The 16,913-nt window shown below is 42.4% G+C and overlaps 1 protein-coding gene across 4 annotated transcripts in view; it reads left to right on the forward strand.

Moving 5' to 3' along the window:
* Positions 1 to 16,913, forward strand: part of lpp (LIM domain containing preferred translocation partner in lipoma) — a 179,246-nt gene that overhangs the window by 122,659 nt on the left and 39,674 nt on the right. For all 4 annotated transcript variants that reach the window (XM_025902823.1, XM_005451220.4, XM_005451219.4 and 1 more), the window contains one exon: positions 9,422 to 9,518. In XM_025902823.1, the coding sequence (XP_025758608.1) occupies positions 9,422 to 9,518 (97 nt within the window). The remainder of the gene's footprint in view (positions 1 to 9,421; positions 9,519 to 16,913) is intronic.

Raw genomic sequence — 16,913 nt, forward strand, 5'->3', positions numbered from 1 at the left:
GCTGATTGAAGATTATGATTATTATGTTAAGACATCAATCATAAGAAGCCCAACTTTTCACATATTAGCCAAGTTAAAGGCCGGGCCTATTTTATACTCTGTATAAGCTTTGCATGATTCACAGTTCAAAATAATCCTTCCCTGTCTTGTTCTGGGCCTTGGTGTAGCCCTGAGTGCTGGGTTTGGCTTTTCTGTTTCACTTTGCATCTTGTTTTTCATGTTTATGCAAGTTTCCTCTGTGAGCTCCATTATCTCCCACCACTGGAAAAAAAAACAAAAAAAACACCCTAGCATAGTGCTGCCTTTTTTGGTCCACGACATTCTAACAAAAGACTTTCTCGATCTGAAGTGTGAAATGCTTTTTTAGCTCACTTCCCCTTCCATTCAAGCCAACTTTCTCCTGATTGGCTGCTTCATACAAACAGAAAGTTTGAGCAGTAGGTGTTTGGAGCTTCTCTGCCACAGATGACCATATTAGGGATATCCGTGCATCTTGAAATGATAGATAGCTAAAAATAGAAAAAACTATCCGAAACCGAGCCTTTCATGCAACAGGAAGGGACTCGCATCCATAAAACGGCTACCAAAGCACAGAACACTGAGACTTCACTCTTTGTTTTTCAGTTCTCTAGTAAATATGCCATTAGTCTGCTATATTCTTGCAATGCAAACAGTAAAATCTTGTTGTGTCTTTGAACAACAACAGTTAGAAACCCGATGACTGGTTGGAGACCCTCTCTACTACTTTTCAGAGGTTAAGCATTCTGCTGTTATGCGTTCGTCTTACTAGATGATATTTTTTATTTCTTAATTTGATGACCCATTTGGTCAGCCACTGCTCATGGCTGAGAAACTTTCTGTTTATTTTTCAAATATCAGGTCACTGTTGGGCACGTGCAAAATTGTGGTGTGCAAATCGCAAAAAAAAAAGACCAAGTCATGTGACGGTGCAACCACATGACAAAGCTGGTGGCTGCAATAATGCTAGTGAAGCTAAGTCTGATCTCTGTGAATTCCACGTCCATCTATTTTAATATTGTGTTAAATTCCAGACAGTGCTGTACAATAATGTCCATGTAGATTGTGCTTGATTGATGGTTCTAGCTTTTCATCACCACAGCCCTTGTGTGCAGTGAAAGAGTAGCAGAGGTGAGGTCGGCTTTCTAAACACCGTTTATTACTTTGTTATACCAGAGCTGACACTGGCACAGCGGATGGCTTTCTTGCATTGACTCCAGTGACAGACTGTCCCTGTATGTAAACAATAAAAAATATTTGGCGTGAAGAGTGTTCAGCCCTCTGTGTCCAAGATTAGTTAGTAAAGAATGGGTTTAATTAGCTCACTTCATTCAATGGGGAAGAACTGATGAACTGTCTGACACTGCTTGGCTGTGTTAATGTATTGATCACACAGTAAGGAAAAGGCTCTTTTTGGTTCAGTCACAAAGGATGTGGCCAAAACCACCTGCATGAACAGTGGCCCCTGCTGGATCCTCCTGGACATGATCTCCTCAACACCTTTCTGCACACCAAGTTTTCTCAGTTTTTGATGTCCTCTCTTCCCTCCTCACATCCTTCTCCGACCACAATAGAAGGCTTTTATCCACCCTTGAATGAAACGTGTACACTTTCGAATCATTTTTTTTTTCCCACATCGGGGAAGCGTCCCCGAGCGGATCGGCCTTTGTGTGATCTTGGCTGCAGCGTTTCAGCGGTAGCGTTTGGTCAGGAGATATCTCTCAGGGTGTCATTCAGATAAACCATGCAGTTGTTTAGGTGGAAATGGGAAGGATATATCATGGTTTTGCCTGAGAGGTAAAATTACACAGGAGATCGGCACCACTGTGTATTACAAAAGGGAAGTGCAGGTTCCCGATACATCGATTTGAAAGGATAACCTGTATGAATCTTCATTATGTCCACCACATGTGTTTAAATATGGATCCAGGCTACCACATGAGGAAACTGCAGGAGAAAACTTGGAGCTCGCACCCAAAACCAGGGAAACCTGCATCCTCTTTAATATGGTGTTTGCTCCGGTCGCAGGATGGTAATTGTATACAAAGAGACGCCAAATAAGTTTTATCTCCGTCCCAACAATTTGTGCAGTCATTTGTTGTTGTTGTTGTTGGGGGTTTTTTTCTTTTTTTAGATTGCTTGTGGCACCCCTCTCTGCACGCTCAGATTTTCAAATATCTGTTTGCAGGGGGATGTGTCAGTTCCAAACAGATGACCTAGTTTTTACACACGCACATCTTACAAACATTGAAAGGCCCCTCTACATACATTACATGTCTGCAAACACTCTGAAATTCATCCCTTTATGTGAATTCACTTCTCAGCAAAGGTTTGAATGGCTGTGGAAAAAGTCAATTATGGAATTGGTTAATTTTTAATTATCGTCGGCTGCTCTGTACACAGCTGCTCTACAGTTGACTGTTATTTTTTTCCTCTCTGTTTAATTGGAGCTGAAACAGCATGACCTATTTTGTTTGGAGAGAATGTATACTTTATCTGCGCCTCCTCAGAAGGTGGCCTTGAGCTTAATTTGCAGCGCCGCGATGTCTCCTCTCTAAGTGTAATGCGTTACAGATTACTCGTAACCTGTTTAACATCGCAGGCTGCAAATTCATCATTTGGATTACATAAAGCTACGAACATGCGATCGGTTGGAGAAATGACAAAGCAAACTTTCACCACAGGTGATGTTTTTATTACCTTCATTTGGAGTCGGAGCGAGAGAGTGGCATCTCATCCGCCTCTAAGTGCACCCTGGTCAGTTTTATAAATGAAAGGAGCTTTCAGAGGTTTTATATTGTGTCACCGTGATACAATTAATACCATCCACTATAAAGTGAGAGCTGTTAATACAGAGCATTTAACCTGCACGTTTGATTCTAAACACACGACGTGCAGAAGTCCCCTCACACACATACACACACACACACGCGTGCACACTCTGAAAGGATAGCATGACTGATCCAGCAATCCTTTCATTGTTCTGGTGAAACAGAGTCGCCTAAGCTGCTGTAATCACTCGTTTAGTGTTGCGGCAACAAATGCATATTTTTAGACATTTCCAATCCAATAAGAAAATTCAATCCACTCGTGAACCTTCACTAATGCAGTGGTCCATTTGCTGTTGTTGTGGTTATTATTACTATTATTTTAATAAGCCAATTCCCTTCCAAAGGCTCAATGTCCATTTCAAATAATACAGCTGTGACTGCGAGAGACAAAAAGCCAGGGTGTCACATTTTTGTGAGCTGACTAAAGCTGCTCTGACTTAAAGCTGCAGCTCCATTGACACTAAAGAGTATTTCTGCATTGTGAAGTCCATCATCATTTAATCTGTGGATAAATGTGTCTGTGAGTGATTATGTCTTTCTTCAGTTTGTGCTGATCATGCAGGAAGTGTTCGGCTATTGTTAAAGGCAAGACAATTGTGCTTGGTTTAAGGTGCAATGCTGCATTTACAGGAAGTAGATGAGAAGAAACGCGCAGCTGATGGAGACACGGATTAGTGTTGCTTTCCATCGGGCTCTTTTTACACTGCTTGTACTTTTCCCCCCTTCTGGTTATCGCTTTCAGCTCAGTGGCTTGTGCTGTTTATGCAGCGGCTCTCGGTCTCATTGTGTTCACATGCTCCTTTTGGACTATGCAAAACAAGAAGAAAAAAAAAAGGAGTGACCTAAATATGAAGATACAACTCACGATTCCTCAAAAGTTGAACTGACATTTGAATTATTCTCACTTTTTGGGTAAAGAAATCTAAACTGTAATGGTACTGTAGCTGCTGTGCGTGTGTTGTTTGTAGAGAGAGGAAAGTACAGTTTTGTGTATTTGTAGATCCTGATGAGCCGTGTTTGCTTGGCCTTCTGTAGACTTGCAGGTGGGTTACTGATGGGAACATTTTACAGCCTTGTATACTCAACCACATGTTTCCCTTTTGGCTTGTTATGGTTATATTCTCAGTCATCTCTCGTTTCATGAGATTCAGTATTTAGAAGAAGCCATGTTGTTATTAAGTCGCCACTATAAATAGTCAGTGTTTGTTTATTGGGGCATCTGTGGCTCAGGAATTAGGATGGGTTCACCAGTTGGAAGCTCATCATCCAATTGGAACATCCCCGATTCCTCCACTCCAAGATACTCAACCCCAAATACCACCCAACCCACCCATCAGTGAATGAGTCTGTGCGAGCTGTTTAAAAAGTGCTTAAAGTGCCATATAAAAGTACTGGGGCGTTGTGGATCTAAGCCCTTTTTTAACTCCAGTCCCTTTAAACCACCTTGCTTCTGGTTGGCTGCCTCTCTCAAACAAATGGTTTAAACAGCGGGTAGAGCTGCTTACCTGTGGTGGCCATATTAGGAATAGCCACTCTCTCATTAAAAGAACCGTATGAAACTGAGTGTTTAGGTGTTTGCAGATGATACTGTGATCTGACACTGTGAGCACTGTGAGTACCAGGGAGCGACTAGAAGAGAGACTGGAGAGGTGGAGGTATACTCTTGAGAGAAGAGGATGAAAGTCAGTGGAAGCAAGACAGAATGCACGTGTGTAAATGAGAGGGTGAAGACTCAAAAAGTAGAAAAAGTGAAGGTAGATGAGTTTAAATACCTGTAGTCAGCCATCCAAAGCAAAGGATGGTGCATAAAAGATGTGAAGAAGAGAGAGCAGACAGGGTGGAGTGGGTGGAGATTAGTGTCGGGTGATTTGTGACAGAAGGATGGCACCAAAAGGGGTGGTTTACAAAATGGTAGTGAGATGTTAAGATTGGAAGTAAGCTGAAGATGTTATGGTTTTCATAGGCGTGACTAGAATGGACAAAATTAGAAACGAGTCCATCAGAAGGACAGCTTAGGTTGGGCCGTTTGGAGACAAAGTTAGAGAGGTGAGGCCGAGATGGTTTGGACATGTGCAGAGGAGGGATAGCGGACTTATGGACAAAGGATGATGTAGATGGAGCTGCCAGGCAGGAGGAAAAGAGGAAGCCCTCAGAGGAGTTTCGTGGAAGTAGTGAGAGAAGAGGAGGAGGCATCCTCCATCCAGATGATCCATTGTGGTGACGTCTAAAGAGAGCAGCCCAAAGAAGAAGAAACTGAGCCTGGGCTCACAGGGATTACTTGCACATATAGAGTTTATCCACTTTAAGACAATTAAATTCTCAAATGTAATTTAGTGTATTAATTTAGTGTCTTCTCTTGTTACAACAAATTTAAAAACGTTGGATCTTTACTGTGACAGAGCTGATGTGCTCTGCGTGGTTTCGTCCTACAGATCTGTAGTGATGCTGTGCGTATAGTTCCAGCTTCCTGTTTGGACTCCTTTGTTGCACCTCCTCTAGGTGCAGATGTGATGCCCTGAGAACAGTTGTCTCTCCTGTTCACTCTCTGTCACTGCAGTGGAAGCAGGAAAGACAGAGCCTGAGGTTTAGTTCTTAGCGGGACACAGCGCTGTCAGGGCATCAGGTGAGAGCATGTACCGAGCCCCCCCGACTCCTCACCCCACCCAGCACACTCCACTCGTCACCTAATCGGGTCTGACACAATGCCAATTCCACAGTGGGTGGTGCACACGGTTTTATTCATAGATGTGGCAGTCGGGCAGCGATCAGCTCCCAGACTCTGTCGCGCCATATCAGCTAGCACGCAACGGCGGTCACTTATAGATGCTATTGTTGTCTGTGATTTTATGTGTTCTGGCATTTAACAAAATCATTTTTCAAGTGGAAAGCATTTGACGATCCATCAGGATATCTTTCAGGGGTGTTACGAGTGAAACCTGCGAGCCTGTCCGTGCAAAACGGTGTACGAAGGGTGCAGATGTTAGGCCAACTAAATTTAAGCACCAACTTCAATGAAACTGCGGCAGAGTGTCCCGAGGGCGTAGGCAAACAATTTACTGAATTGAGCCAGACATAACTGAAAAATTCACGTCTGCGGCACGTATAGCTGCTGTATGGTTTCTATTGTTGCCTCTGAAAAGCTGAACAGGAACTGCGACTCAATCATAAAGCATGCAGGGAAGCAATTTCTTTCTCTTATTCAAGTGAAAAATTATTCTGTGCTGTCACAAAAGACTCCCTAACAAGGTGCTTTAAACTCTCTGGCAGTGCATTGCTGCGGGGTGTCAAAGAGTGGATAAGATATAAATGAAGCTTAAACTCAAAAGTCTGTTTCTGGTAATAGCAGCATTTCGTTCCCTCTCCAATGTGCTTTTGATGTGGAGCTAAGATTAACACTGTTAAATCGTCTACTTCACTGTCTCAAGCTAACAACACCGGCATAATGAGCAGAAGGTTGACAACAGGGGCACTTCTTTCAGGTATATGATTGATTTTGTTTTCTATTGTGCGAGTTGTTGTGTGCCACCTTTGACCATTTTGTATTATTAAAAAAGGGATTTAAGGTGAAAACGAGGAATACCCGGCCGCTGAGGAACGTTTCCTTTCGTCTCCTCCTAATCATGTGATCTGGCCGATGATGGCTGAGCAGCTGAGGAAGCGCAAGGTCCCGAGGAATCCGAGAGCTCAGACCCAGCCGCTCTCTAGAGAGAAGAAAGATTTGCACGTCCAACGTGTCGATCCCTCAGAGTTAATGAGGCCTGCTGTTTGGGCTTCCATTATGAGCTAGCTGCATCCTGAGCCAGGCCGAGCAAAGTCATGCATCATAAAGTTTTGACGCTCGCTGATACATCGTGGACAGTACGCAGAGCTCAGCGTTTCTCACCATCTCTGTAAATAAACGTACCACGCAGCTGACTCTTTTCAGACACACTGCACATTTCTAACACAACCTTAAATGTACTGTTGAAATTACACAGTTGTATACGTGTTCCCGTAACTTTGACACACACGGTGAGTCATGTTCATGAAAATGGATCCTGAAATGCATGAGGCTGTGTTTATACGCTGGAAGAAGCGTCTGTGCTGTGTTCCAAAGTGGGTGCATGTCAAATAATTAGCAGCATGGAAGCAAAGTTTAATATTTGTGTATTTATTTACTTACAGTTTATTAAAGTTTGTAATCTGGTCTCTGAAAGCCCTCCCGTACTGCAGTAATAGTCAAACGGTGGCCTGTGGGCCAGAAATCATATTTGTGCCCTCAGACATGAGCTGAAATTTCACTTTGTTGTTTACAAAGCAGTCACCGTGATCTCATCCCCGAGCGTTTGTGAGATTTCACCAACAAGCTCTCTGTTCTCGTTTATTTATCGTCTGTGGTTTACGTGTGCTGGCTGCAGAGAACCCACGGTCCAGTGACAGAGATCAGGGAAGTCCGCATCAGGCTGCAGGTTTCTCACCCAGGAGGCTGGTGCACACCGTCTCCCGTTTTTCTGACTCATTTGTTTCATTTTTGGAGATTTGTTTCATTTTAGGGTTAGGAAAAGTTTCCCCATTCACAACAGTAATCCTGCATGTTTAAGTGGCACACTGGGAGTGACAGTGTAGTCTCAATATTGTGTCACACGCTGCTGCCAAAGGACACCTTGTGCGTGACTGAAGCATGCCAGCAGCTTTGACAGTGCCATTATTCTCTCGCCATGGGAACGTAAATGGCCTGTCAGAACTGTAATCGTGAATCACGGTAACGTGCTTTTAGTTACTTTAGCTTGGTTACTGTGCAAATTGTGGCTCACTGTGGAGTCCACTGGAGCTCTTCTTCCGATTCAGAGCAAATGAAACTTTTGGAAGTCATGGTAGCTTCCTTTGTCTTCAGCCGCAGTCCAAGCAGCGGGATGCTTACTTGCTAATGCTAACTTCTATCAGTACTGCTAATTTACGCACGAGGCGCTCTTAATTGATTTGTAATTTTTTTTTTTTTTTTAAATGATCGTTTTCATGAATGCCTACTCATCAGTGAGCTCAAGCAGTCTTCATTTGCAGAGCTGCTGTTAAGAAAATGCTGCTGTGGTGTGCGTTACACTCAATTTTTGGCCCAACAGTCTGAGTTTAGGCATGAGACAGGCCTTCCATCATGAAGTCAAACTGGAGATTACAAGAGATTACAGCATGCTGTTATTCAAAGAACTTAAGTTATTACACGCCTCAGGTCACCAGCGACATTTTGGGGAAAAAAAACATCTATACAAAGCTTTTTTAATCCTTCTTGACACTTTGACAAAAACAGTGTTAAAAACAAATATTTTGAGGAATACCAGCGACTTGAGTTCCGAATTGGGGGGGATGAATGAATTAGAGGGTGCAATATAGTCATGTGCACACCTGAGGGTAAAATGCACACAGACGATAACAGTCGATAACACCAGAAGTGCTGGGTGACTGGATCTGTAATTACGCTTTCATTCTGCATACAAAAATATGTTTTCTCTAAATCTTCTATTGACCAATCTGATTCCTTTATGTGACCAAGTAAACCGTGAATAAATTAGTACGGAACCGAATGCTTAGTTCACACTCATCCAGCTCCCAGATGCCACAATTAGGAGCACCTCAAAGGTCAGCTCAGATCTTCGCCCATGTTGCAGTATTGAAAATCAAATCTTCTGTAAAGATTCAGCCGGCCCCAGATCTAGGGAAGGTCATCCGAGTGTCGCTGATTTTCTGAAAAAGCTCGGCCACGCAGCACGAAGAGAGTCGAGTTCAAGCCTCTGGGGCGTCTAAAAGGACACACACGCACCTGTGACGGGATTGCACCGTGAGCCGAAGCTGGAGGGGAGGAGGGGGATTCTCGAATTCTGAGGATGATTGGCAGAAAATGTCAGGCACAACACGTCAGCCCCATACAGACACACAGCAGGCAGATGTCAGATGCTGCATGATAAGAAGGAGGGCAGACTCACAAGGAAGAAGAAGAAGTGGCATCTTCAGAGAGTTATGTCATCCTCTCAGACTCTTTCACAGATTAGGCCCCGGCACAGCTCGCACCTGAAATCTTTTTGTGCTCAGCGTATGATTAAATAAGTATCTCCCGACCTATCGCCCAAATGTAGGAGACTTAAAAAGCAGCTATCTTCTAATGTTTTCCCCTTCTGTTTCTTCCACTATCGTTATTTTCCAAACACAGGGATTAGTCAGGGTCACAGTTTTTTCCACATACTTGTGTTGCACAGAAGGAAATGCTCAACCTTCTGGGCTGCACACCACCGGGGCCTGAGCCAGGGTCAGATATCTCAGAGGGGAAAGGCAGACCCAGGACCGTCGGCTGCATGTTAATTATGGTGAAAGTGTTTTGGTTGACCTTGAGGCCGTGCTTCATCCTTATTTAGTCAGGTTTTTGTGAAGCTTTAACTTGAAGCTAGACTTGCGTTACTTATGTACATCTGCTATACCCTGTCTTTCCTTTTAAAGCTGAACAGATCACAGATAAGCTTCTTCAGAATGATGTAAATGTTCATTACCTCTTTGAGGTTTCTCTCCAAGTCACAGCCACTGTATGTTCCTTTCTCTGTTTTCAGGGCAGCGCTCCCATGGCCCACCCTGAAGATGAGCTGGAACGCCTGACCAAGAAGATGCTGTACGACATGGACAACCCTCCGTCTGAGGAATATTTTGGTAAGAGCCTAAATCTCATTTCACCAACACCTGATTAGCAATATCCTTTTGCTAAGGAAATATAGATGTAGCGTATGCTAACGTATAAGTGCCTTGAACCTGCATTCTTTTTAACGATCAGCAGAGGGCGACTTCTTTGGCTTTAGAAAGAAGTGTGACTATTTTGAAGTCTATGAGAAAATAACAGTTTGGTTTCTTTGATCTCCAACCTCAGTAAGCACTTTACTAATGAGTTTATGGTCTCAAGTCTTATTGAATGCAACATGATGGTCATTTCGGAATTTTTTTTATCCCTAATACTGTCAGAAAGGAGGATGATCAATCCCTTCCTCATGCTGCAACGGACAAAAAGCTTAGCTCGAGATATCAAACAGCTCTTCATTCAGCAATAAGTGGAGTCAGAGCAGGTTTTATATGCAGTAAATGATATGGACAGTTAGGATGCATTTAATTCTTACTGCCAGTATTTCTTTTACAGTTGATCTGCAGTGTACACAGTTTTTATGACAACTGGAATACCAGGTCATTCCTGAAATGACACAGTTTTTTTGGAGGTGTATTGAGTAATATACTTTGCATTTTTCTATATGAATGTGAGACGAACTAAAAAAAATTGCCGAAACAAAAGTCCCAAATGCTGAAGATGCAAATGTGCAAATATACACGTGTGAAATGCAAGTGATTTAAAAATAAACAAATAAAATAAAATATTACGACTTGATTCAACCATTTAAAAACATTTACAATATAAAACTATTCCCTAAAAGTCTGTACCTCTTAAGTTTAACACCAAATCCAACCAGCATTGGACTTTATTCATATTTTCATTTTAGAAAAGAGGTTAATGTAATAACCTGCGTTTGTCAGGTTATGACACTTTAAGCATACAGCAACAACCTGCATGCTGGCGTGCATGAACATGCTTCATGTTATTATAACATTTTTGCTCCTTCTGGTTTAACTAACCAACCACAGAGCTACAGCCTAGTGGAACTAATGAATAGCACCAGCATCCTTATTTTCATATTGACAGAGCACCGGATTATCTTATTTATTAATTTGGCACCTCAGACGCTTTATTGTCTGCTACACAAAAATCTTGGGAAACATTTTGAGGTTGAATTAAAAACTTACATATTTGCCTTATATGGGCATCAGCTGACTGTCTTAACATTCATAAAGACAGTTGGATATTTTCTCTTTTATAATATCACAGTGTTTCTTAATTGATTTCTCCCTCAGCCCCTTCCTCCTGTTCCTGTTCCTATTACCAACATGGTGACAGGATCATTTGCCTTGTCCCTGTTGTGTTTTCATATATGGTAGCGACATATTTGCTCCGTATAGCGCTCGGGGTGATTTAATGTTCTCCCTCAGCCCCGCTTTGCTGCTTGAACAAATCTAAATAGTAATTTTTGCTGTAATTGGATCTGGAATCTCAGGAGTAAGTGTCGCTGACATGACAACAGTCATAGGTGCTAGTAGAAAAGTGGTTAAAATTAGCTCATTACTCACTGTTTGGGTCATGTGTGAGTATTACTGGGAAGAGCTTTGCAGATAAACAGCATTCTTTTTGAAGGATTTCAAAAGCAGTTCTGCAAACATTAGTGCAGGCAGTGTGATCTCATTAGGAGCACTCACTCTGTCATTTTCACTGTGACATTTTGTGAAACTAAAAGTAGAACCAAACAGGCTCCTTAGTTAGTTTTAAAAAAAGCAAAGAATCTGAGACTGATTGTCTGCTGTTGGGTTTGATTGCTGACTAACAAAATGTGGAATTGTGGGTTAAAAGGGAAAAACCTGAATTAAGAGTTCCTAGATTCATCCTTATAGTGACGTAAGTTAGTTTGGTATCTGGTTCAGTGGTTGGTAGTAACTGTTGGAGATTTTCTGTGTTCGAACTGCAGGAGCTGCAGACCATTGTAGTTCTTAGAAGTCAGCTTTCAGAACTGTAATTGGTCCAGACGTAAGTGTACGTTTGTCATGGTCCTGGGGTTTTCCAGCCTTTGTTCTCTTGATAGAGTTGTTGTTTTTGTGCGTCTGTTTGAGTTTCTTCTGCCTCCTGTGTTCCCCTGTCTCTGCTATTTTGTTAGACTTCATGTCTCATTGTTTGTCTCATTTCCTGTTTTGCCTTGAAGGTTATTTTCTCATCTTTATTACCCTAGTTTTATTTCCTGCGTGTTTCCTTTTTGTTTGTCCCTCTTTCATTGGTTTAATTTTTGAAAACTTCCACCTGTGTCTCATTCCCTCCTGGATCTCTTAGTGTAATTGGTTCCCAGCGCAAATATAATCTTATGCATGCATTAGGATTGTGTAGGTCACCACTTGGTCAAGTTGTGTTGCTAAGCCTTTCTTCATTGCCTCTCCATCACTCAACTTGACAATACTGATTTGTTGAACACATGAAGGCGTCATGAAAACCACCTTTAAAGTGACACTGGAAAATAATTGGCTATTGCAACAACAGCTCTATACAGAAATGATCTGACCATGAAGTCCAGGCTTTATTTACACAACAGAGGAAGTGCAACATTAAAAACTTATTCGTTAATTCGAGAGAAATATAAAAACCTTTGGTTCTCTTAGACCCCAGTTACACAGGCCTAGAGAACAGTTGTCATCATTTGCTAGAACATAATCCCCAGAAACCACTTGTTTGTGATTGGTCGCAAAGAGATGCTCTAGCTTTGGTAACTAGCAGATTACCACTATAACTCGTGGCATCTTCACTAAGAGATACTGAAACTGTGAAAACTGCAGTGCAAATCAGAAATGGGCAAAGTTCACCTTCAGAGCAAAAGTTGTACCCTTTGATTTTCTTTGAACTCTGTTGCACTTTTCAGTTTCATCAGCACTCTTTGGTTGGTTGGCGAGTGTTTGCAGACAGGTCGGTGTCTTCCAATCAAACGATGAGCAACCACGGCAATCCGTTAGAGACCAAAGCATCACAGCAGTGTTTTTGGTATAGCACCCTCTTTGTGACCAGTCTCCCCCAGTGACAGCCAGTAAACCAGTAAGCGGTTGGGGAGTATACATTTTTCCCTAGTAACCATAGTTTTTCAGCGAGTCTCCAATTAATTTGCCAATAGGGGCACAGTGATGAAATAAGTGGAGAAAATGTTGGAACACAATTACAAGAAAGGCGACCAAAATATAAACCACTGACTATTTATCGCATTATTTCAGAGTAAATATTCGTGTTGCAAATACAAAGAGGAAAAAGGAATATAGAAAGATATGTAATTCCTGCAGGACCTCCTCGGCAGGTCATTACCTACAGGTAATGGCTCAAGCATTGAACGCAGTGCAAAGCTACCCTGTATTCTTGTTCCTCTTATCCATTAATTTTCATGGTGTAGAAACAGCACTGACTGTTCTTGTCTGGGAAGAAGTCCTCAAGGTAGAGTCTCAGAACTATATCAGTTTGATCAAAGGCGAAAGCACAACTCTGGCTCAAGGTGTAATGAGAACGAGGCACACAGTGAAGGTGTTGGACAGATGAAGGAGATGGATTTTAATATATCTCTATATCTTGGTTGAGTGTCCATCTTTTCACAGCATTTCGCCTTTCTCCCCCTGTGTAGCACTTGATATTTAATTTTGCTATAATTGTGAAAAAAATATATATATATAACTGCCAGGATTAAACAAAATACCAGTTTTAATACTATTTTGCAAAATAGGATTCAGAAGGCAAGGATTCTGTGCATTTTTATTTCATTTCTATTTTTCCGCCCTCTGCACCCACAGCTGCCAGCGAGTGCCATCCCTCTGCTGCTCTCTTTTCTCTAGCCTTTAATCCCCTTTGCCCTGGAATTAGTTCCCATGCCCATTAGATACCTCATTCAGTACATTCAGTGGGACTCTGCAGCAGGCTTTATATCAGCACATAATCACACAGCACACCATGATACCATGTGTAGGTGTATTATAGCTACAGGGACGTGTATTTAACTGGTATTAAGGGATATTCGGCTTCACGTTGGTGCGCACTCATGTAAAGACCTTAATTGGTTCGCATTAGACATAGGTCAAACGGATCTGCTGGCTTAAACAAAGTATAGTCGCTTTACTGAGGAATGGCCTAATTTTTGGGTGTATGTGTTGCAGCCTGGGCATGAACTCTGTGTACTGCTATACCATGCATGCAGTCACCCCTGTTTGCCAGCTCTGAGGCTGACTGGCTGAAGGCTAGTAAAGTGAGGACATGGGGAGTTGAGAAATGGGTCATATGTGAGCTGAGGTAGCCAGAGCAAGTTAGGGATAGCGTGTGCATCCCCAGCTGACAGCGTATGGCTGTTACGGGGAGCGGAAGAGGGGGAGGGAGGGTCATCTTGTGGTTAAACATGGCGACAGCGATGAGAGATGGGAAGAGGGTTAGGGCAGGAGCCGGAGACTGAGGCGACTGCTGGGACTCATTAGGAGGGAGTTCAAGCGCAGGCAGATGCTGCTCTGGAAATCCACAGAGCCGTCTTCCTCCCCCGCTGAATAATGTACATACACTCAGCACAGTGATGTGAGAATCATCGGCCGTCCGGCATGTTTCCTTCTGTATATCCAGAGCTGTGGGAGAATCGGTCCCAGAGCGCAAGACTTTTGTAATTACAAAGGATCTAATGACACATAGGCCTCTTCTTTTTTGTCGGGGATATTGGGGGAAAGAGGGCTAACAGTTGTTGAAACCCTAAGGCTAGTAATTAACAAGATTAATCAACGTGGGGCTGCGATCTCGAGCGCGCTACTGGACTGGATCATTGTCTTCCTATAGCAAAGTTTTATTGGTGTCACTAATGTCTTTGATGAGCTTCTAATCTGAAACAGCCGTAGTGAGTTTTCATTGGTCCAGAGGGGGTTAATTGAATTGAATTAACGTTACACTCTGGCTCTGTGATGTCACCAGGAAACTTTTCATTAGACTCAGTGGAGCACCATTTGTAGTTGCACACCATCATTACGCTCTCCTGCTGCAGTCCAGCAATTACGCCGGACAAGTCTTTGAAGACTTTCTGCGGCGACATTTAAAAAAGCAGCCGTTCCCAAATGCAAACGCTCCTCAAGCCGTTAAAAAAACCTGAAAATGATGCACTATAAAAGAACGGCTTTTCTTGCGAGAAACCCAGTTTGCAAGCCAGAAATTCCCCCTATGATTGAAGCTTCTTTGAAAAGCAACTGATTAGTCCTGATTTAGAGTTCCAGATTAGATTTGAGTAATCTGAAAGAGCCTTTTCTCCAAATGTCATCATCCGTCATATTTAATCCACTTAGGTTGTGCGTAGGTGTACTGTGTTTGTGGAAATCTAATAAGACACAGCTACTCAGCTTGCAGTACAGATGCCTTGGCATTTGTGCATCAGAGGAACTTACAATATTTTGTCATCACTACATTTCTGTCAACCAAAACCAGGACATAAAGCTGAATAATTGAAAGGATGAGATGCTCTGCATTATTTACAATTAGTGATGATGATACTTATGCAGTGTAGTTCCTTCTGCCGCAGAGAATGTTTTTATTTCTGCTTTAACACCCGAATGACAAGTGGAGAATTCCTCCCTGTGATCGCAGACTTTCAGCATTTCCACTGTATAGAATTTTAATATCCAATCAATATTTATACAGAGCGATTTTTGAGCAGTGGCATAAATGTTATTAACAGACAGTCATTGGAAATTAGCAGAGAGATTCATATGGGCATACTGTACTCCACACAGGACTCTGAGCTGTCAGGAAAGCCTTTGCTCCTGGTTTGAGCTAGCCTTTGTTTTATGATAAGAGCCAGAGAAGAAAAGGCAGGCTTTGCCATTTTTTTCCGCATAATGTCAGCTGGAAGAGCCCCCATAATTTATAAGACACCTCACATGAAAAGTTCATGTGGAATCTTGGAAGAGATACAAATGGCAGTGTAGCTCCAGTAACAGTACCGTCCAGAGGAGTCAGAGGAACAGATCGGCTAAGGTAATTGGGTCAGAAAAAGTTTGGGTTCACGCTGCGTGCTCTTGTGGAGCTGCTTCTAATTCTTCAGAACACAACTGAGCATCACAACTTAATGGATTAATAGGCTTCCAGTTTAGACAGCTTTGTGCATTGTCTAAGATACTCTGGTGGAATTCATTTGCATTTTACTGAGGTCGCCCTCAGCAACCTCTTAGGAGTTTGCTTTTAGATGTGCCTCTACATGTCATAACAAATGGGATGTGTGTCAGAGTGAAAACCTTTCTGCTGCCTCAAAAAGACGCTACCCCACCGCACTCCACCTCCACAGTCTGAAAATGCCTTTGGCCAACCATCTTCCCGAAAACAGATAACTGTTTCCACTTAGTGTCTGAAGGTGAGTCGTTTAATATCGCTTTATTTTTAATATTCATTTAGGGTGAATACAGAGGAGGGGAAAGCTCCAGTAAACAAGCAGGTACAAAGTGATAATGCATTAAAATGTCAGCGCTTTAAATAAAATCTGAAAAATATAAGTTGTTTGCAGTTTTAATTGGAACGCTTTTCTTCTCCTTTTCAAATTTTCTTTAATTAACTCCCCGCGTAGTAGTTTTCACAGTTCGTGCCAGAATGGCTAAGAGCTCCCGTCTCCGATTCAGGAATTGTGCTTTTAATCCAACATTACAGGTTTTAATTTAACTCCATTTATGTCAACCCCACTGATACTGCTCAAACTACCTGCCTCACATTAAAAACATGAAACGCATTAAGAACTAACGCTGTGCTGTGAAGCGACCACACAAAGTGCACCATCGGTGAAATGTGGTTCAACGGATCAGGACTACTGGTTGTGCACATGCAGCAACCTCTGAGGCTGAAAGATGAAGCAAATATGGAAGTGCCAGAAACTGCTGCTGCATAGTGCTGCTGATTTTCCTTTGGCTCTGTCTGTAGTGCACCAAAAGTTCTCTTGTGCAGGAAAGCCCCGTCTGAGCGCAGACATAACTGACGGTAAATGCTTACTTAATTTCCCCCTTCGTAGAGACTGTACAGGGAAGGGTTTTTTCTTTATGTAACTCACCTCTTTAAACTGTATCAAGGCTTGAAATTTGCATTATTATTGAGATGTGGTGAGGTTGAGTGACTGGTAGGGAGGGCTGTGCATTATGACGAAATATTGGATGACAGCTGAACGAATCTCCTACACACTGTTTCGCTTTACATTTATTCACTTACAAAGTTTTGATCCTGTTGACCTTCATCAAGTCCAAAGGCATTATCTATCCATTTACACACACACACACACACACACACACACACACACACACACACACATCCACCAGAAAGGTTCCAGTCATCCAAACAGATAATCCAAGCTGGTTAACACGTCGCCATGTGTATGCCATTAATTAGATGTTGATACTGATAAAATAACCACGAGTGACATCTATACAAGCTCTAAAGCT

Source organism: Oreochromis niloticus, linkage group LG23 (assembly GCF_001858045.2).
Source record: "Oreochromis niloticus isolate F11D_XX linkage group LG23, O_niloticus_UMD_NMBU, whole genome shotgun sequence".
In the NCBI taxonomy this organism is placed as follows: Eukaryota; Metazoa; Chordata; class Actinopteri; order Cichliformes; family Cichlidae; genus Oreochromis; species Oreochromis niloticus.